The sequence below is a fragment of the Mustela lutreola genome, chromosome 9 (assembly GCF_030435805.1).
Source record: "Mustela lutreola isolate mMusLut2 chromosome 9, mMusLut2.pri, whole genome shotgun sequence".
NCBI lineage: Eukaryota > Metazoa > Chordata > Mammalia > Carnivora > Mustelidae > Mustela > Mustela lutreola.
Genome location: NC_081298.1, coordinates 70,419,659 through 70,441,791, shown reverse-complemented (window position 1 = coordinate 70,441,791; position 22,133 = coordinate 70,419,659). Strand labels below are relative to the sequence as shown.

The window sequence follows — 22,133 nt, the reverse complement described above, 5'->3', positions numbered from 1 at the left end:
TAATAACCAAAAAAACCTCTTTTCTCCCAAAAAGCATGTTCTCTCACTTCAACATGCTGTTCCTTATGCCTGGAACATTTTCTTCACTTTTTCCCCAGCCAAATCTCACTCTCCCTACAGCAGACTCAGTTCACACATTACCTCCTACAGGAAGCCCACCAGACTGACCCCTTCTCAACTAGATCAAGAGTCCCCTCTGCCCCCAGAGCCCTGTGGGCTTCCACCATCACAGCCGCAGTTACCCGGGGTCTGTGCTCTCCATGACACACATTTCCAGAATAGGCAGATTGCAGCATTACATAGGAGTGAAATCTCTTTTTGGAGAAAGAGGTAAGTTCTATGTAGTTTTGGGACCTTGAGGAGTGAGGTAGAGGTCCAGTTCCGGGTCAGCATTTGAAAGAACATTGTAAGAATTCTACCTCACTGATCCACCTAAGCTAGGATCAGATTTGAGGAACTGAGCGACCTTGGCTTGGAGAACGGCGGCACCTTGTGGTCTCTACGTGGAATAGCACCATACTTCATTGGTTCATTCAACATTTATTGCCAGCACATTATAGAGTTCTCTGTGTATGCGACACTCAAGGGGGGGATGACTTTTAATACCACCTTCCTATAAAATAAAATTCTTTTCAGCAACCATAAAAGAAACGCAGACAGTGGAAATGTACTTTCATTCTGAAAGAAAATTCTATATATGAATTCTATGTATGAATCTATGAAAATAATGTAAATGATTATCCAGTCACTAACAAGCAAATTGTAATAAAAAATATATCGACAAACACTACAATTCAGGAAGTCACAAAATCTCGCCATTTGTGTAATATTTTTTTCTTGATTTGTTCGTTAGTTTTAAAATAATTTAAAAACAATGCTTGCATCTTTTTTATCTTTACAATCAGTGTTTGTCTATTTTGAATCTAAATGCAAGAAGATATCATCTCCCAGGACTTGGAGACCCTCAGACAATTCCAAACCATTACAAATTCACTCTCCAAACAAATGCACATAGCCGAGCGTCTTGGTGTGTCTGGAGTTGAGGGTACAACTGGGGGTTCTCTGGATTAATTTTCATATAGAGTACAAAATGCATTCAAGAGTTTGCTAATATGAGGCTTACATATAAATTATTAAAACTCAACAGTAAATGGTGAAATCAGAGTAAGGTCTGTACCTAATAATCCCAATGTCAAGTTCCCAGCTCTGGAGTCTTCTCCCTGGCTTCACCCACTGGGGCCTCAGGCTCCCACTCCCCGCAACAGATCAAGCCCCCATCCTTCCACCATAGTCCCACAAAACAGCCATGGGATTTCTAAACCTCCACCAACAAAAAGAAAAACTTGCCCTCCCAGAAGCTGCAGGAAATCTCTTTGCCTTTCCCTGGCTTGGAGTAGGCTTCACAGCTGCCCTTGGACCAATGGCTCTCAGGAGCCCCGCCAGGAGAATAAGACCATATGGGTCTTATTGCGGGTGGGGCCAATCACAGCTGAAGAAAGGGGAGCAAGGTCAGAAAAGAAGCGCAGGAGCCTGGCTCCATTTTATTCGCCTTTGAGTTCTGCACTCCAGCATCCAATTTTCCATGGGGGGGGGGGGGGTGCTTGGTTTGGCAGCACATATACCAATTTAGCACATGGGGAAACTGAGGCAGCAAGAGCCTGGGGACAGGACATCTCAGTGGGACTGAACCAGCACTTGGGACACCAGATAAGGAAGATCCCAGCCGTGACTGGGTGTATCCAGGGAAGAAGGTAGGGCAGCTGAATCGGGTGCTGGGTGATAGAATCACCTGAAGACACTTTAAAATGCACCTATGCTGGGGCGTGGGATGGGAGGAGGCATTGACGATGGTTAAAACTGCTTCAGGTGACAAGACGCAACCAGTGTGGAAAGCACCCGCCTCATTCAATCTGCAAAGATAGGGAAGTGGAGGCCCAGTGCCGCACCTGCCTCGGTTCCCCACTCTGCCATAGCTCCTCAGTCCTACAAAGATGTCTTGGGCAGAGAAGTGGGAAGACCAGACCCTGGGGACCACATCCAGGCCCATCCAAGACAAGCCATTTTCAGGCACTTCTCACTGACCCCATTCCAATGATCCAGCCCCTTTCCTGGTCCCCTCTCCGTCACCCCAGAAAAGATGAGGGACTCCAACAAGAGAGAAGCTGAGTTTATTACAATGATTGAGGGCTTGCCACCTGAGTTTCCAGAGTCTTCCCCTTCAGGGCCCAGATGATGATGAAGGTAAGCAGTGCACCCTCAGCTCAGGGCTGCCCAGTAGACAGCTGCCCAGGAGCAAGTTACACAATCCCACCCTGCCAGGGCCTCCCCTCCTCCCTCCAGCCAGAGAGAACAGGCGACCAGGTGGGGACCACTGGATCCGTATGAACCTGAGGCCTCCGCTGCCTGCCTTACCACAGCCCAGCTGGTTTGGAGAAACGAGCTGAGCTGACGTCGGATGGAGCTGAAGCTGGGGCATCGCATCTTGCAGGCCCCGGGCAGGCTGCAGCTCAAGCAGAAGCAGCCTCCGGCCCCTTTCCACACCCTGGGGGGCCTTCAGCTTTGCTTGCCACGCTGTAATAGTAGGTGCGCATGCGCTGCTCCACGGCCTGGAAGTCCGGGCGGTCCTCCCACCTGTGGGGGGTTGGGTAGATCCAGGCCACTGACCACATCCCCACAACCCAACTTCAGCCGGAGGGGAGACATACAGGGGGCTCAGAAAATCAGTGGGGTTGTCAGGGTGTTGGAGTTTGGGGTAATGGAGAGGTGTCTTGTACGAGGGGACTAGAATTCGGGTGTTGCCCTCCCACGTAATGAAAAGCTGCCGACATACAGGATGTTGGGGGACCATCTGTTGAGTGTTAACTGGTGAAGACTTGCATTCATTGAGTGTCGGGGTAACAACCGTCAACCAAGGGGTGCGGGGATATTGAATGCTGAAGTACTGCTCATGTGCCAAGGGCCAGTGTAATTGGTGCCAGGTGTGGGCTTATATGGGTGCAAGGACGCTGCCCCTAATCTAGAAGAACACTGGAGCACTGACAGTGGGTTCAGCTAGTGGGGAGTCGGGCTACTTAAAGACGCTAGCCTCTTAAACAGTATTGGGGCGCTGGTGTACTGAGTACTTCCCAATGGGGGCCAGGTTAACACATGTTGGATGGACTGATCATTTATTATTTATCATAAAAAAGGTGTCTATTTAATTGGGTGACTTTGGGTGTCAATGTCATAGGTGTTGGCCAGTGGAATAATGGATGTTGGGGTAGGAAAGGTATCAAATGTTAGAATATCCATGTATTGCATGGCTCAATGTAGGACAACAGGTTTTTTGGGTGCATGTTGCCTATTTTCTGATGGGAAGTTGAAATGCTGATGATTTTACGAGTTAGGGTGCTCAAGTGTTGAGTCTGAACACCAGGCAGGGGTGGAAGTTTTGAATGTATTTAGTGTTTGAGTGCTGTAGTGTTGGCCTGCAAGGGTAAAGAGGTGTTGAATGGTGGATCGTGGGGGCCTGAGGAATTAGACTGGAGTATTATTATCCCATGCCCTGACCACTGGTATCATATTTGGGGTAACAGAGTACTGACTTGCTTGAGTATTGTAGGATCAATGTGTTGCATGTTGGCTGGTGGGGAACTGAGATTTCAGATGCTGGAGCACTAGGTGTCTACAGGAGGCAGGGTGTTGTGGTGTGGTCCATCCCAGCACTCTAGAATTAGTGTGTTGAGACACTGAGTATAGGTGCAGAAAATAAAGGTAGCAAGTGTTGGAAAGGCTGTGAACTGGGTGAATCTTGGTGGGATGAGTTTGGGATTATCGGGCATCATGACCTCCGACTCCAGGCCCAGGTGTCAGTCCAGCCAGGTACCCTTCCCCCACACTGGCGCTCACTTGTAGATCCAGCAGTCACTCATGAGCGCGTACATTTCAGGCGGACATTCTGCCGGGCACTCCATCCGCTTGCCCTGCTCGATGAAGTTTATGACCTCGGGGCCTTTCATCTTCTGCTTGAGCCAGAGTCAAGTCTAATGTAAGTAATGGGGGCCACCTTGCCCTCACCCCCCCCTTCCCACCCACCCACCTGCCTCTGCCCACGCCTGCCTTGTAGGGCTTCTGGCCATAGGAGAAGGCTTCCCACATGGTGACCCCATAGCTCCAGACATCACTGCGGCTGGAGAACTTGCGGAAGTTGAAGCACTCGGGTGCATACCATTTGAGTGGCCACTTCCCTGCCGAGCGGGCCTGAGAACAGGGAGATGCTGCCAGGGCAGGGCTTGGGGAACCTCCACCCACCAACCTCATCCACTGGGTGCCAAAGGGCTGGGAGCTTACGGTGTAGTAGCTGTCATCAGCACCCAACGCCTTGGAGAGACCGAAGTCGCTGATCTTGGCGTAGTGCCGGTTGACCAGCAGGACATTGCGGGCCGCCAGGTCACGGTGCACGAAGTTTTTCTCCTCCAGGTATTTCATCCCCATGGACACCTGGTGCAGCAGCTCGGCTACATTGCTGATGGGGATGTCCTCCCTGAGGTACAGGGGAGCCAGGGTCAGCTGGGAGGGGACAACCCAGGTTCCCAAGGGGGTAAAGCCCACTTCTCTGCTGAGCATGCGTTCAGTAGGTGCTTGGTGGACATCTGCTGTGTGCCGGGCACAGGGCTGGGGGTACCGTGGGGAGGTGAACAAAAAAGGCAAAACCCACTGTCCTCCTCTAGTCTCAAGGCTTTACATTTCCCCCACATACTATGATCCCCAAACTTACACATTGACCTGCATCCTCTACATGCCCTCAGGGGTCTTGTGGGCATCTCAGAAATCATACAGACAAAGCTAAGCTCCTGACTTACACACAAAGCCAGCTGTCCCCACTGCCCCCTTCTTCTCCAGCAGCTACTTCCTTTCATTTACTTGGGCCAGAAGCACTAGCCTTGCCATCAGCTCCTCCGTCACACCCAGTTTCCAACCTGTCAGCACTCCCTGGCAGCTCTGCCTTCAGAATCCCTCCAGAATCCTACTTCTTTCCACCTCTGCTTCTGCCACCATGGCCCAGCCATCATTGTCATTAGCCTGGACCAGAAGTTAGCCTGGACCAGAACAGTCACCTCTGCCCTCACCCCCCATGGTTTGTCCCCCCATGGAAGTCAGGTCCAGCCACTCCATGCTCAGAGCCTCCCAGAGCTCCCACCTCACCTCAAGTAAAAAGTCCAAGGTCTTCCCATAGCCCACAAGGCCCTGCAAGGCCCCCGTCCCCTCCCTACCCACATCAGCTCCTCCTGTCCTCTTCAGGCACTCTGCTGCAGGCACAGGGCCTTCCTCACCGTTCCTCCATGACCCCTGGCCCAAGCACACCTCAGGGCCTTTGCACTGGCTGTGCCCTCTACTGGGACCACTCTTCCCCACAGCTGCCCTTGGCTGCCTCCTTCAGTTTACACAAACCTCACCTTCTCACCTTTCATCTCCCACCCTGACACTCCCAACCATCTTTTTCATAGTACTTATTTTCTAACGTACTCCCCTGTTGTATTATAATTTTTTTTGAAAACCTCTCTTCCCCAACCGGAATACAGGACAGAGATCTTTGTCTCTTCTGTTCACCAGTAAATCCCAAGGGCTGGGGACAGTCCCGATTACAGAGAAGTTGCCCAGTAGACACCTGTGGAATAACTGAGCATGTGAGCCAGGTCACACCACAAATACATATGCACCAGCAGGAACAGGTGGTGATGGGCCCATGCCGCAGTGAGTGTAAAAGATCGTGTCTATGCCGGTGAGAGCTGGAGGCATGAGAACACGTTGGTGTTAACAGCTCTGCCTTGTGGGGGGGGGGGGGGGGCAGGGGGCAGGAGTCACGTGAGACAAGTGTGTGCTCATGGCTGGACAAGGCTGCCAGAGTCCCACCAGCTCCAGAGGCCCAGCCCACCCCGGGGCTCACTTCTTCCCAAGCAGGAACTTGTGCAGGGGACCGCCACCCGCCATCTCCATGACCAGCATGAGGGCCTCAGCCTGGCAGACGCCGATGAGCCGCACGATGTAGGGGTTGTCCAGCTGGTGCATGATCTGTGCCTCGCGCATCATCTCATCCTTGTCTGTCTTCTCCGTGCTGTGCTTCAGCACCTTAATGGCCACATCAATCTGCTTCCTGCCGTGACGGGCACCGGAGTCAGCCCGGGCCCTGCTCAGCCCCTTCTGCCCACCCGACTGGCCTCTCTCCTCTCCAGACACATGTGGTGGGCACTATGATTTGCCACCTGGCTCTCACTTCAGGGCCCAGGCACGCACTTCCTCAGCTGCCAGGACATCGGCTAGTGATGGCTCACTGCCGAGTTCCTCATGGAGAACGACCCCTCACTGAACAAAACACCTCAACATTACACCCTCCCCAGGGGCTGCCTGTATCCGGGGGGCAGGCGATGGAAGGCATGGGTAGGCGTCTATTGCAACTGCAGCTCGGTGCCCCACCCTCCGCCCCGTCCCCAGCCTGTGTCTCCCACACTCTCAGGTGCTGTCCCCGAGCCCTCCCAGGTACTCCCCTAACGGTCTCCTGGCCCAGGGCCCAATTCCCAGGTAAACTAATGTTGCCTCCTGGCTCCATCCCCTAAGTTGGGTGGGGGGGCCTACTCCCGTCCTCTGCCCTACCCGCCCCCCTGACAGTGCTTCCCTAAACCACAGCAGGGTGGCCATACTTGCGCATGCGGTAGACACCCTGGCGTACTGAGCCAAAGTTGCCACAGCCAAGTTCTATGTCAGCCATGAGGAGGTTGTCCCGCTTCAGGAAGAGCTTCTTGTCCTTGAGCTCCTCGGGGTCACTGTATGGGCTCTCATACACACTCGTGTCCATGGGCATTGACTGTGCTTTCTCTGAGGACACTAGGCGTGCTGGACACACACACACATACACAAGCATGCACTCCCAAATCAGGATGAGGTCTTGGGAATGGGGGGGTGGGGTAAGGCAATCTTGGCACCCACAAGTCACAGGCCCCCTCCAGAACACACCCAGGCACATGGGTACATGCATGTGTTCATATGTATGTGTGCACTCGCTTGTGCTCCTGGTCCCGTTTATGGGTGAGCTGGGAAGCCACGTCCAAGTGGACTCTAAAGGCAGAGTCTGCGCGTCTATGTCTACGTCATAGTCTATGTGTCTATGTGCACGTGTAACCACATGTGCCCCTGTGTGCACACACAGACGCTCCCATGGGTACTTCCACCCGTGGGATGATGTATGTGTATGATGTGTGTCCATGTATGATGGGGCCCAAGGGCCTGTTTGCACGAGTGACTGTTAGCAAGTCAGCTAGAGTACACACATCTGTGTGTGTGTATGTGTTCCCCGGCATGTCCCTGCCAGCCCTGGTCTGGGGATGCACCAACAGCCATGTTTACCAGGGCTCCAGGATGAGCCTCTGCGTGCACAGGTAACCATGTATATTCCCTGCACACACACACGGACAGGCTTACTTCTACACATCAAATTAGCATCTGCAGCAAGGCATTTCAGGAACACAGGCTCGAAAGCCCACCTGCCCAGGCTCAGTCCTGGCTCCGCTACTCCCTAACTGCAAGACCTCCTTCAGTTCCCTGCCCTCCTTTCTCATATGTAAAATGAGAATAATTGCCATGACTACATCATCTGGCCCATCAGCGACATTCCAGAAGCACAGACACACGTGAGTGTGAAGCATGACTGGCACATAGTAGGTGCTGGACAAATGTGTATCTGTGACCCAGATGCCCTCCCCTACATGTCCATGTGTACCCCACACACACTCGTGCAGGCGGGCATGATGGATGCGCAGCCATGTGGACGTCTACCTACAAGTCAGGTCTGGCCCATATCCCTCCCCTGCCACATCCCAGAGCCCAGATCTTGACCATGGCCTGGCATGAACTCCACGCACCCCTCCACCTCCGTCAGCTCACCTGGTTCCGGGGTGTACCCATCTGAGCTGGTGTCAATCCGTCTGTGAGCCTAAAGGTCATGAGGTCAGCAAGGGTCCACAGGATCCTGAGCTGGGGGCACCTAGCCCCTGAGACCCATATGCTCTGCAGACTCCCAGGAGCAGTGCTGGGGGTATCCCACTCTCCATCCCAGTCTCACCTTGGAAACAGGACCCATCGCCCACCCACCCAGCTCCATCCCTCAAGACCCAACCCTGAGATGCCAGCCAACTCACGTGGGTGAGCGTGGATGGGTGGGCCGGGAGTGTGGGAGCAGCAGCCTCTGGGGGAGCAGAAGGGACAGTGAGGGGTGGGGCACGGGATCTCCCACACACCCCCTGCCCCCTACCACCCACCCCCCTCACCTGCGCTGGCACTGGTATTGGGGCAGGCATCCTTCAGACAGTAGATGAGCCCATCTGCCTTCAGCTTCAGGTACTCCACCAGCTGTGGGAAGTGGGGTCAGGGCCAGGGCTCCTCTCTTCACCGGCACCCTACGCAACCCCCCAAACACAAGGCAGATGGGCAGCTTACCTGCCAGAGCGTGTCAAACTTGGTCCCCTCAGGAATACAGTATTTGCCCGCCTTGTCCTGGCTGATAAGGTAGTGGTACACAGTTTTCCCATAGATCAGGGACAGTGCATAAGTGCCCTGCTCCTTCCGGGGCCTCAACCTGGCATGGGGAAGGAGGAGATATCACCCCTATAATCACCTGGGCCTCTCCTGTGACCCTGCTGGGTCCCAGTTTACACACACACACACACACACACACACAACCACAGGTTCTGCTCCTGATAGTCTCATGGAGAAGTGGCAGGGACTAAGGGCTCCGAGGTCAGGCTGGTGGAGTGGGGTGGGGGAGGGGAATGAGAGGAGATGCAGTGTCTACAGGGAGACACAGTTGTCCAAGAGCCAACATGTGACCATCCACAGGGGAATACTGGCCCTCCCACAGTGGACACTCAGCCCCAAATAGCCTGATACTCAGCCCCACAGCTGAACCCTTGGCCATCTAGGGGAGAACACTGAGCCACCCTCAAGCATACACCTGGTCCTCCATGGCTAAATATGTGGCCTTCCCCAGGGGACACTCAGCCACCCACAGGGGCTACTTGGTCATCCACGAAGGGATATTTGGCCATCTATGGTGAACACACAGCCATTTAAAATATTCTCTTGGGAAGGGCACCTGGGTGCCTCAGTGGGTTAAGCCTCTGCCTTCAGCTCAGGTCATGATCCCAGGGTCCTGGGATGAAGTCCCACATCCTTGCTCCTTGCTCTGGGGGGAGCCGGCTTCTCCCTCTGCCTGCTGCTCCCCCTGCTTGTGCTCTCTCACTCACACACAAATAAATAAATAAAATCTTTAAAAAGAGAGAAAGAGGTTCAGCTTCTGTAAGATTCCCAAAGGGGTCTGTGATCCAGAAGAGGTTAGGAAATACTTAAAAATATCTTCTTATAGACCCTTTGCAGGGGTCAGGTTTCTTTTCAAACTCAACAAGTACCACAAATTCTGCAATAATTCAGAAAGCTTTGGTAGCAAAAAGCATGAGGAACAATTCCAACCGCTTTTCAGCAGCTCTAAACTGTGGTCAAGAACAAGCCTGGCCCTGGTCTTAATTCCAGGCCTGGGTGGCATGCATCTTTCTATCACACCCTACACCCTCATCTTAGAACTGGACCTGTTCCGGCTTGTGACAAGCATCAGGATCCCACAGGGGTCTTTCCCTCCCCACTGTCCCATGCAAGTTTCTATGCCTATAGCTTTGACCTTTAGACCCCTATTTCCATACTGAGAAAGCAGTTCTTGACTACAGGAACTGAAAGAAGATTCTACAACAGCCTCTGTCCAAAGCATGCTTTGCCTAGTTTTCCAGTGGTCTCGCTCAAAGTAGCTGATCTGGTCTCTTCACATTGTTCAGTGTGAGTCACTGTCCCTGATAATATTAGTGCTCCAACTGCTTCGGAACCTGTGTCAGCTGAGGTTGGAAGGTTCTTTCATCTTCTGGACCTGCCATGCTATACCCAATGCTAGCTCCCTCAGCCTCAGCCTCAGCCTCCTATGGCTCATGCTGGTCCTCCCTTCCTCTGTGACTTCAAGCTTGACATCCAAGACACCCACAGGTGGTCAAAGCCGTTGGCCCTGTCTCTCCTGACATTCCTCTTACCTCAGTTGACCAGTTAACTGTCATACACTCTACAGAAAGTTTGCAAAATTTTCCTTGGGGCATGGAATCTTCCATGGAAGCTTAAGACATGAAAGAGCTCAAAGTTGAGGTAGGAAGAGGACAGCAACTGGTAAGTAGCAGAGTCTGGATTCCCACCCATACTCTATTTTCATTGTGATTTATCATTTTTGTCTTCCTGCTCCACAAGGACAGGGAATTGTGTCTGTTTCATTCCCTGCCATGTCCTCAGTGCCTGAAACAACAGTACGTGGCACATAGAAGATGTTCAGTAAATATTGGTTGAATGGAGGAGAGGAAATTGAAGCAGGCAGAAGTTCAGCTTCTCACCCAGCATCCCCAGCTGGGAAGTAGCAGGGCCTGGATTTCCACCCAGGCAGCCCAGCTCTGGAGTCCCCCATCTGCAGATCCCTTTCCATATAATGTCCATGTGCACACTCAGAAACACAATACCGCCTTGCTCATGTTAGCACAGGCCCATCTGTACGCTGAGGTCTGCCCCAGCCTCCAGGATTTCCGCCAACAAGCCCCAGCCTCACCACCTCAAACCCCCAAGCCTCAAGCCCCACATACAGAAACTTGCCGTCTGTCTGCGAGCCGGAATAGAGTTTGCGCTCTGCCTCCTCGCGGGTCAGGCTGCTGTGGTACCAGGGCATCCGCTCGTGAGCTGTTGTGGCAATGAGCTTCTCCACCTGGGGAGCCTGGCTGATGATGGCCTGTTCCAGGGCCTCGCCCTAAGGAAGGGAGGATGGAGGAGACTTGTAACTGTGACCATGTGTCACCAAGGGGCCAAGTGCATGGCCACAGGAAGGTTCTTTCATCTTTTGGACCTTCCTAATTGCCTCTGTTCCCGTGAGACCCTTAACCCTAGGCGGACCTAAGGTGAGTCCTTTGAGCTGTTGAGGACAGCTTCCCCCCTCCAATCCCCAACTCCAGGGTACCTCTCCAATCCCGCACCCATCCAGGACACGTCCCAGGCCCCTTCTTACAGACAGCCCCAAACTCATCTCCAGCTTGACGATCTGGTTCACTGGTTGCCGTGTACTGCAGGCTGTCAAAGACCACCACCCACCACCCCCGCTGGCAGCGCCCCCAGCATCCTCTCAGGCCCAGCCCCCCAGGCCCGGCCCAGCGTCACCTCCACAAGCTGGTCTGGGCAAGGACGTGCACCAAGGAGGGGCATGAGGCCCCTCCCTCTGAAGCCTTGTCCGAGATCCCGTCCCCACCCACCCCTCCAGCTTCCAAATCTGGCGAAGCACACCAAAGCACAGGCTAGCAAAGAGGACAGCTCTCCACGGTGCCCGCCCCTCGCCCCCGCCCGCCAACACGGCTCTCCAGGCTCTTGAGGCCAGCTGGGCCCGGGCCAGCTATCCCCAGGCCCACCTCCTGGCCCCGCCTCCAGGGCCCTCCCACTCCGGCCCCGCCCCCGAGGGCCCGCGCTCTCACCTCCAGCTTCCATGTCTGGCGCACGTAGTCGCGCACCATGGCGTCGCGCAGGCAGTCGAAAACGCCGGGCTGCGGCTCGAGGCCCGACGGCCGGTTGCACGGCTTGCGCAGGTTGCAGGGCAGCCCGTCGGGATCGCGCGAGTAGAACTCGCACAGCTCCGCGGGGCCACAGTGCGCCTTACCGCCGGCGATGGCGTAAGTGCCGTTGAGCTGGCGCTCAATGGGGAAGTGGTGGAAGCGCACGTCGTGCACGAGCGACAGCACATAGCCTCCCAGCGAGCGCAGGCACTGGCGCAGCAGGAAGAGCCCGTCGGCCATGCCCGCCAGCTTCAGGTGCTCCTCGGCCTCGGCGCGCGAGATGCTGCCGTAGAAGAAGGGCAGGTGCGCCGCGGGGTCCGGCATCGCCGCCGCCGCTGTGCCTCGCCAGGCCCTGCGCCTACAGAGGGAGGTAGAGGGCACGTCAGGGTCTCAGCTTGCCTTCTTCAACAGCGCGCGTTGGGCCCAGAGATAGTGGGAGAGAGGCCGCATTGAGGGGCGTCCGCGCCAGTCGTGCAGAGCCTGCTTTATGCCAGAATCAACTGGGAGAGGAGTCCCAGCCTGCTGGGCTGAGCCCGGAGAGTCCCCAACCCTCTCCTGACTTTCAGACTTTGTGCGGAGCGCCCAGACAGCCCCAGCGGGCCCCCCACACCAGCACCTGGAAGCGTTCATTCATTTCCCAAACACATGTTGAATTACTGTGTTTCAGGCCGGTGTTGGAGATAAGTGTGAATAAGATAGGATCCTGCCCTCCTGAAGACAACAGTCTGGGGGACGTGGGGGATACAGTAAACAAGAGGCAGAAATAATTACAGACTGAGGTCCATGTCGTAAAGGAAATAAATGAGTGATACTACGAGAAAAGGCCAGTGTCGCTGGGATGGTCAACTTCTCTGAGAAGGGAGCATCTGAACTGAGATCTGAAGGATGAGGAGGAGCCAGCTTTTCAAAAGTCATGGAAGAACACATCACGCAGAGGGACAATAAGTACAAAGGTTCTGAAGCTAGAACCAGCTTTGTTCTTCAAAAGAACCTTACTCCATTGACCTTACCTAGAAGTCCCCTGGCCTTAGAAATTCCCCTTTGCCCTGTCCCCTTCAGCCTTCATGGACAGATTTCTAGAAAGCATAAACTAATCTGAATATCCATCAATAAGAGACTGGTTAAATACATTAGGGTTTAATTCCAGTGTGAACGATACAATCACTAAATAAAATAAAATGCATGACTAAAAAGTACGATCCAATGTGGGGAGAAGGAATTAAAGTTATTTAGATAAATATCTAGTAAGGCAGATAACCTAAAATTATCTTTTTTTTTTAGCTTTCTGGGGTTATAGTATAATGACTGATATCTTGATAAGCACTAGGTTTACAGGTGTCTGAATTTCTCAGAATGTACTAAAATTTGTTCATTGCAGTGTATTTGGACCCTTAAGTTAAAAAAAGAAGAAGAACCATAAAATATTGAATGCTGTTAACAATCTGTATGCAGAAATATTTAGTCTGGTGGCTACTGATGATTGTAATTTACTTCAAAAAGCACCCAAAAAATAACATCAACTGATGGATGGACAGATAGGTAGACAGAAACAGTCAAGTCTTATAATTCAGAGTAATTCTATAAAGTTATTGCAAACACCGAATTAACAAAACTAAATGATTGCTGCTAGAGGAAATCCAGCGTTAGGTGTCTAAAGTCCCTGCTCACAACATTTTCATCAACTGATCAGTACATAGCCCTGTTTCTGCTTAAAGACACTTTTTGATATGTATTGTTGACTCATGAACACGGAATGCTCAGCCAACAGCAGTACAACTATAAGATTATCTAACACATACTTTTCCTGGAAGGCACATCACAGCCTTCTTGCACTTAGGAACACAAGACTGCACATCAGCACTAGACTGCCATCAGTGAAATTGCCAACAAAATGCACAAAAATGTGGCACCAAACAGAGGACACTTGTTTCCAGCACGGGAATTAAAACAAAAAGCAGAGGAGTATCCTCTTGTTTGACCTCCATGGGAATGTGCACATCAGTTAACTCAAATTTCTTGCTTCTCTGCGTGTGTTCCTGAGTGACTATGAAATGCCTCAAGTGTCTGGGGGTTACAAGTAAAGATTTGTGTGTAGGCTAAATATAGAATCTGCTAATGTAATCAACTGTATGTGATAAAGTAAATATAACAATATTGTTGACTCTATGGGGTGGCTAATGGATATACAACTACTTCTTCCCATTTTGCTGTATATTTGTAAGTTTTTATATAATACTGAAAAAACTTATCTCCCCATAACAACTTCTAGACATTTCTCTAAGGTGGGCCCAGCAAGACCACTCAGGCACAGACTGTGTTGAGGGGAAGATCCTTGAGTGCCTTTCTTAATTAAGCAAATATAAGCAGGGGGTGCAAAGAAGGCTTTTGTGGCTTGAAAAAGGCTGCCGTTCCTTCCGGGTGTCCAGGGACAGGCAATGACAGGCACAGGGACTGAGAGAAAGATACTGGAATGGGAATCAGGTGATGTTTGGGTTGGGGTAGCCAGAGGAGTAAAAGAATCTGTACTCTAACCTGATGGCTCCTGACACTGGGGTTGGGAAGGCCAAGCTAAAGGGAGTTCCTGGATGTCCCAACAGTTACAGGCAAGAGATTAATCAGGGACCACATTTGTGTCCCCACCTGGAGATGCAGATCACCAATTCCATCAGAGCACTGAAGAGTCAAAAAGTTTCCTAGGCAGTTACCTTAGAGAAATGGAAACTTGCATTCACAGAAAAACCTACACAGGAAATGTTTATAGCCACTCTGTTCACAACTGTCAGATTTTGGAAACAAATGTTATCTCCGCAGATGAATAGATAAACTGTGGTACATCCCAACCATGACCATGGGATACCACTCAGCAATAAAATGGGAGGAAATGCTAAGACCCACAACACATGGATGAATCTTAAAGGCATCATGCTGAGTGAAAGATGCCAAACTCAAAAGGCCACAAACTGTATAATTCCATTAAAAACTGTATCAGTGGAGAACAATGCATCAGTGGTTGCCAAAGGCTGGGAGCCAGGGGAAAGGGTTGACTAGAAGGGGCATGAAGGGATTTGGGAGAATAATCAATATTTTGATGGAAATGGTAGTGCTCAGCTATAGGCATGTGTCAAATCTCACAGAAGTTTTCACTAAAATGAGTGAATTTTATTGTATGTAAATTATACCATAATTTTTTTTAACTAAAGAAACTGGATCGGGGCGCCTGGGTGGCTCAGTGGGTTGGGGCCTCTGCCTTCGGCTTGGGTCATGATCCCAGGGTCCTGGGATCAAGCCCCGCATCGGGCTCCCTGCTCAGCGGGGAGCCTGCTTCCTCCTCTCTCTTTGCCTGCCTCTCTGCCTACTTGTGATCTCTGTCTGTCAAGTGAATAAATAAAATATTTTTTAAAAAAAAGAAACTGGAAAGTATAGACAAACCAGACACTAAAAATAACTTATATAGGAAAGAAAGTGCTGTTTATGCTCCTGCTCTACTTTCTTGACTTCCACCCCCTCACCAGCCTTACAGTCTGCTCTCCACCCCCACCAGGATGCTCTCCAGGCTAGAGAGGAAGCACTGGTATCTCCACCTGGTGGGCACAAAGCAAGAACCTAATGCCCTTCTCAATGCTGGGTTCCTTGAGTGATGGACATTAGGGACCCTCCCTCCTGCTTGAGTCTCTTGGCTCTCCCCAGTCCTTCACAGGCTCCTTGATGTGTCTCCTCCCTCTCTGACAGTTCCTGGTCTGTCTCTTTCCCCAGCCCTGGTCCCCTTACTTGGGACATTCTGTCTGTGGCTATAAACAAACCACCATGCCAACCTGCCTGGTCCAGATCTCTCTTCTGACGTCTGATTGTACTGGCATCACCTCCTTTGATCTCCACCTGCTGTGTCTATTAATAAAACCTGAGATCCAGATCTAACTCACATGGTGTTTGTGGTTGGCTAAACCCCACAGTTTGTTTCGCATGAGCTGAGACCCAGGGTCTGCAAGTTGCTTCTCGGCAATTTATCTCTGAGGCCTCCCTTGCTCAAGAACTTACTGTGGCTCCCTCCACTTCATTGAATCTAACTAAACTCTTCAACCTTCCCTTTGTTCCAACTGGGCTGTGCTATTCTCCTTCTTTTAAATGCACTTCCATACTTTTATCCATGCAGTGGCCTCTACTGAGTACACCTTCCCTACTCCTCTCCATCCTCCCACATCCAGCCATCATCCCTGCCTCACAGACTCATATCACTCATATCACTGCTCCTTATACACAGGACAGAGGACCAGGCAGCAAGATGGGGGCTTGTCCAGGGGCTGTGGGTAGGGGTGGGGGTAGTGAAGCTGGTCTCCGGGGCAGGAAGCTGTGGCAGGAAATTGTCGGCAACACAGTTTGAGAAGATCCGCCCCACAGTGGCCACAGGTGCAACCTGGGTAGCCAGAGACGGGTTAGTGCAGAAGTGGGGGTGGGGAGAGACTGGCCCTTGGGGCCCGGTTCAGGGCCATAAGCCATGACTGACCATCTCAGACCAAAGGCCGAAGCATCCCAGAGGCAGGAGCCTTACCTGTACATTCTAAGCTTTATCACAGCCTCCCTGTCTCACTGCCAATAGCGACAATGATAATAATAACACGACACTGCACGGCCTGTGGGTCCGGGGGTTAGCCAGCCCTCTGTATGCTTTTGCCTTCCTATGCTTTTCTGAACTGTCCTCACTAGTAAGCCAGGGGGATAAAACCCAGAGTGACTAACTTTCCAGTTCCCAGAGATGCTGGGGAGGCCAGAGGAAGTAGACAGGAAGAAGTAGAAGATAGAGAGCCGGGGAGACAAGAGGCTGGACCAGGCATGGACCCTTTGCTTTCAGAGGAGCTGGGCCTGTGTGCAGCCTCCTGATGGGGCCCTAGATGTGGTTGGGAAGATGACATGTTTCTATCCTGAATCATGACTCCACGGCTTTCCAAGGAGACAGGCCCACCATGACACTTCCCTACCCTATTCCTGCCTGGACTGACCCCATCCAGCCTCCCCATGAACTGTGAGTTCAGAGATCCTAATTTGACCTTGCCAGAGTTTGAAGCTCCACTGAGAGATAATGGGACAGCAGCCTTGTTTTCACAGCCCAGGCCATGGGAGGAAAAAGAAGAAACCTGTGGTCCTCTGCCAGAAGGATCTCCCCGAAATTCCACCATTCAGGCATCCTCCCTGGGTAAAGGTAGGGTTCAGAGAGACCTGATAGCCCAAACATACTTCAAAGGAAAAAAGGCTCAGGTGGTCAAACACATTTTCAAAAGCTGTGGAAAGCATATTAGCATAGTAAAGGCTCTGAGAAGTGCCTGGGTGGCTCAGTCAGTTAAGTGTCCAACTCTTGGTTCCAGCTCAGGTCCTGATCTCAGGGTGATGAGATGGAGCCCTGAGTGGGGGCTCTGTGCACAGCAGGGAGTCTGCTTGAGAGTCTTTCTCTCCCATTCCCTCTGCCCCTCACCCCCCACTCCCCTAAAATAAATAAATAAGCCTTAAAAAAAAAAAAAAAAAGGCTCAGGGTGCCTGAGTGGCTCAATCACTTAAGCGTCTGCCTTCAGCTCAGGTCGTGATCTCACGTCCTAAGATTAGCCCATGTCAGGCTCCCTGCTCAGTAGGAAGTCTGCTTCTCCCTCTCCCTCCATCCCTTCTGCCACCGCTCATGCTCTCTCAAATAAATAAATAGAAAACTTACCTAGAAAATTGAATTAAAGGCTCTGAGAAGACCTGCATGGCAGGACCATTTTAACTTTGTCTTAGCCCCACTCCTATGTAGCAGAGCCTTAAGGATCTACTATTCCACAGAACATGCTCTGAGCATCAAAAGCCCCAATTAGATGTCCACTGTTAGAGCCCAGAGGGGAGATTGAGGCAGTCAGGCTGTAGAGGGAATGAGCCTATCCAACTGGACTTGGTGGGAGGGGAAGGGAGTTGCACCAGCCAAGCTTAGAGGCTTAGTCTTCAGCCACTGACTCCACCAAAGGCAATGCTGGAATGGGGGCCCAGCCCCTCTCTGCCCATCCCTCCTCTCACTGACCCCTAGACTTCTGCCTGAGACCTGAAATCCCCCCTAAAGCCACACTTCCTGCTCTCTAGTCCAGAATCATCATGGGGACTCCTCTGCCCACCAGGAGAGGCAACACAGGCAATATCAGCCAATAAAATGCCACCTTGCTTACGTTCTAAGTCACAATGACAGCAGTTGGCATTGGGCCAGGGGTGGCGATCAGCTCCTTCATGTCTTCTTCCTGACACCAAGGAATCAGATTTCAACCATAGAGTCAGGAATCCACTGTGCAGTAGTACTGTGGTCCTGGGCAGTGAGTTAAGTTCACCAGACCCCACCTAGAAAACAGTGCAAGCAAAGGTGCCTGGCACAGGGAGATGATGAGGATCCCATGAGCTAAGACTCACCAAGCACCAAGCACAGCACCTAACCTTCCATTGTGCTATCCTGTCCTTCGCTGCTCTCAGTCCTCTAGGAGACTTCCACCTCACTCAGGGGTAAAGCCCAAGTCTTTACAGCAGTCCCCACGTCCTTATGCAAGCTGCTGAATCCCTTCTTTGTCCTCATTCACGCCCTACCAGCCACATGGGCCTCCTTATGTCACTTGTTCAGGTCACTTGATCAAATCAGGCATGGTCCAACTGCGGGGCATTTGCACAGTCTGTTCCCTCTGCCTGGACGCTCTTCCCTCAAAATCGCTCACTTCATTCAAGTCTCTGCTTAAGTACCACCACCTCCTCCAAGAGTTCTTTTCTGACCTCCCTCTCTAAAATCACCTCTCCTTCTTCAGGATAGAGATGTCCCTGTCCCAACTTTATGATTCTTCATCACCAAAAATATGATTTATCCACCAAGTTTTTGACATAAGACCTTTGCTCCCTGCGTGAGAGTGGAGATTCTGTCTTGTTCCCTAACCCAGACCACAAGGCACATAGTAGGTGCCCACACCCTTCTCCTGGCTATATGCTTCAGTCCCCTCTGTTGTTCCCTCCTCCTGAAAGTATGCCATGATTTCCACCTCTCATGGCTGAGTCAGGCATCTCCTCTCTCAGGGCCTGTCCTCCCCCATCACAGCCCTGGTGGCCATGTGTGACCCCTGTCTTTTGGCTCCTCTGTCTGTGACCAGGCTGAGCACCCCCCCACCCCGGTAGAGCCTATGGCTGTCTTATTTTCTATGGGAGCCCCTGTTTCCTCCCTATAAGTACGTGTCGAACAGGTAACAACAACAGCCGCCTCTGTGCCAGGGACTTTAGCAGGAGCATGGCCCACTTAATCTAAACCTCACCTCAGGGAGGTGGGAACAGTTAGCCCCATTCCTCAGCTAAAGCAGCTGAAGCTCAGAGAGGTTAATGTCAAGTTCAAAATCATGCAACCTGCGAGGGGCAGTCCCGATTTGAATGCAGGTCTCTGACCCAGCAGCCTGCACTCACCACTCTGGAGAATGTCCTTTAGGAGTCGGAATTCCTTGTTCTGAGCTGGATCCCTTGGAGCTCTCACCCCAGGCTGGCAGGTGTCCCTGTACTTCAAGCTTCCTTCGACTGTCAGGGCCCAGGATACTGGGCCTTTGTGGGGTTGGGGATAGGTCCCTGCATCCAGCAGACTTGCTAGGTGTTCACTGATCCACTGGACAATTCTGTGACAGCAGTCCACCCACCCCAACCTCTGCCGCCTTGGTTTTAAGGGCTGTGTGACCTCAACAGGAGCTTTCCCTTTCTGGGTGTCAGGCTCTGTGACTGTAACATGGAGATGAGAAGAGTTTTAGGGGGCGGGAAACGTGGGAGGGTGAGTTGGGAGGACAGCAGGGTGCTGTCCTGTGCATTGTGCATTGTGTTTAGCATCCTTCCTGGCCTGGATCTACTAGATGCCAACAAGACCCCCTGAGACCTGATCAAAATGGTTGACACATTATCAAATGTCCCTGGGGGCAGGGAGGGTCGTGGAGGGGCCACAATTGGCTACAGTTGAGAACCACAGCCTTAGGGTGCTGTAGATCTACGGGTGACCTCAGAACAACACGGGTTCGAATGGCTCAGGTCCAATACAGTGAATGTCTTTTCTCTTAGAATTTTCTTTATGCTATTTTGTGTTGTCTGGATTCCTTTATTGTAAGAATACAGGATATAACACATATGACATACAAAATATGTATTAGACTCTGTTTTCAGAAGGCTTCCGGTCAACAGGAGGCTCTTGGCAGTTACATATTTGGGGCAAGTCAAAAGTTATATGCCGGTTTTCAACTTCATGGGGTTTCGGCACCCCCTAAGCCCCCTGTAGCTCAGGGGTCAACTCTGTCCATTCACCTAATCCTGACAAGAGCCCCAGGAGTGAAGGATTTATGGACCCAGGACCTGACATACAGAAAAGTGCGGGGACCTGCCTAGGGGACCTGCCTAGGGGACCTGCCCAGGGGACCTGCCTAGGGGCCACACAGCACACGTAGTAAGTAGATGGCAGAGCCAAGACTTGAATCAAGGCTGCCTGGCTCCACAGTACATGCTTAGCATCATCCAGACTGCCTGCCGGCTCTGTGTCCCTGCCAGGGCTGCGTGCGGGAGACAGGAGGACAGGCACAAAAAGGAAAGGAAGTACCACACTGAAGGAGAAAAGCCTTCCAAGGTGTCATCCAAAGATTGTTCATGCCAGGAGTCCCTGGTCCTAAGCTCTTAGCAAAACCCACTGTGCCACACTCACCACCCTGAGTGAGGCAGGAGAATTGTTGAATTCTCCTGAGAATTGGTGAACTTGAATTGTTCACCACAGGACACCTGGTCCCTCCTCCGGAGACTCTCTCCTGCCTGGGACATTTTTCCCAAACTCTTACCCAAGAGTCAAGAGTCAGGCACCAACAAGGTGCCAGTACTTGCCTCTGCATTTAACAGACGCACAACAAACTGAGGCTCAGAGACAGAAAGCAACCTGCCAAGGACACACAGCAGTTGAGCAGGACTCAGACTGTTTTCTCTTTCACCTCTCCAGGTCCCCCTTGAACCTGACCTCCCTTACAAGTGGCTCAAGCCTGTCCTGGGCCCTGTGAAAGGAATTATCTCTGTTTGTTCTAGTTCACAGTCTTGTTGAGCCACCCTCCTCTTCACAAAGCTGGTGAGGGTGGGGGCCCGAGCACATGTTTGCTCTCTCTGGAAGATTCTATGCTTCCTGGAGCTAAGGGTGTCACCCTGATGGGGCTCAGCAGGAAGGAGGGGACTGAACAGGCATCGCTGTGTCCCCCAGACATGAGCACTCAGCTGACCCTCTGGCAGGGAATCTTCTTCCCTCAGGGTGGCCGCAAGTGGTGTCTGTTTCCTTTTCCAGCTGGACACCACCCATGCCAGGCTTACGGCCCTTCACGGTCCTTCCCAGTGGCCTCCTACCTCTTCCCCCACCACCAGACCCAGGCTACCCATGGAAATGGCGGCCAGGTGCTGTTCCATCCAGATGACTTACCTGGGGTTGTGCAGATGATATCGAGGCAAATGGGCCACAGGTCTCTGGTCCCCAACGTCAGCAAACAGCTGGTTCTAGGTGAAGAATTGAGACCCAAGAAACTAACTTGGGTATCTCTGCAGCCCAAGCCCACAGCCTGAGGCCCTACGGCTGATCACTCCCTCCCGTGCCCAGGCAAAGTGTTAAGTAGGTCATACCCCACGGAGTCTTCACCCTCCGCCAGCTGTCCTGAGTCGCCCGGGGTGTGTCTGCAGTGACAGGACAGGGGCAGAAGGCCAGAGAGCGGCCACTCACCTGGGCACACCAGCTGCCACACAAAGACCCAAGCTAAGCAGGGACCAGGGCCGGAAGGCCTGGTGTGCGCTCGGCAGCTGGTTTCTCTGAAACTCAACTTATTTCCTTGTTGTGAAGACAGGAAAGGGGGCTGCGTCTGAAGTTTACGCCAAAGTCATGAAGTGCTGCGTTCAAGGAAAATCAAAAGTCACGTGTTCCAGGGAGGGCAGAGGGCATTTCCGGGGCCAAGCAGGGCCTGTTCTGTGCTGGGGAAAACTCAGGCTAGCTACAGGTGGGGCTGATGCAAAGTGACAATTCCAACAGCATCCTGAAAGCCAGGGAGAAGGAAAGCAAGGACGTGAATGGGGGGTGGGGGTGGAGAAATGGGAGGCTGATCCCCAAGGCTCATTGGAAACAGGAGTCCCCCCAGTCAGACTCCCTCCCACAGGACATGGACCCAAGGCCTGCCCAGCCCAACTAAGAGTGATTTATTTATTCCACAGGCAGGTTGAAGCTGGAGAGGGGAAATTTGCTCAGGAGGGCCATACCCCAAAGGTTCAGAGCAACTACTGTGTACCAGGCACTGGACCAGCAATGACAACCGTGTCCCTGCGCTAGCATGGGTCACAGGCTAGAAGCAGTCGAAGCTGATTCAACGGGAGAGCAGGGCTGGGATGGTGGTAGCCCGGGAACTATGTGTATTCAGGGGAGCCCCAGTGCATGTGGCGTGGGGAGTGGGGGGTACCAGAGAAGGATTCTGAGAGGGA

At 52.2% G+C, this 22,133-nt stretch overlaps 1 protein-coding gene across 5 annotated transcripts; it reads right to left on the bottom strand.

The window, feature by feature from the left end:
- Positions 1-2,152: 2,152 nt before the first annotated feature.
- On the bottom strand, positions 2,153-21,543 carry LOC131808568 (tyrosine-protein kinase ZAP-70). 5 transcript variants are annotated; one of them, XM_059134674.1, is made up of 14 exons: positions 21,388-21,543; positions 21,094-21,167; positions 11,565-12,000; positions 10,692-10,852; positions 8,470-8,608; positions 8,301-8,382; positions 8,172-8,218; positions 7,918-7,966; positions 6,678-6,870; positions 5,927-6,133; positions 4,330-4,522; positions 4,099-4,239; positions 3,889-4,001; positions 2,153-2,631 (listed from the first exon to the last, which is right to left on the bottom strand). In XM_059134674.1, the coding sequence occupies exons 3-14, from the start codon at positions 11,964-11,966 to the stop codon at positions 2,508-2,510; spliced, it is 1,851 nt and encodes a 616-aa protein (XP_058990657.1). In that variant the 5' UTR covers positions 11,967-12,000; positions 21,094-21,167; positions 21,388-21,543; the 3' UTR covers positions 2,153-2,507. The 5 variants fall into 5 exon arrangements, with proteins under 5 accessions (XP_058990657.1, XP_058990658.1, XP_058990661.1 ...); XM_059134675.1 differs by having other exon boundaries at positions 21,291-21,533; XM_059134678.1 differs by lacking the exons at positions 11,565-12,000; positions 21,094-21,167; positions 21,388-21,543 and adding an exon at positions 11,502-11,520.
- Between the last annotated feature and the right edge of the window lie 590 nt (positions 21,544-22,133).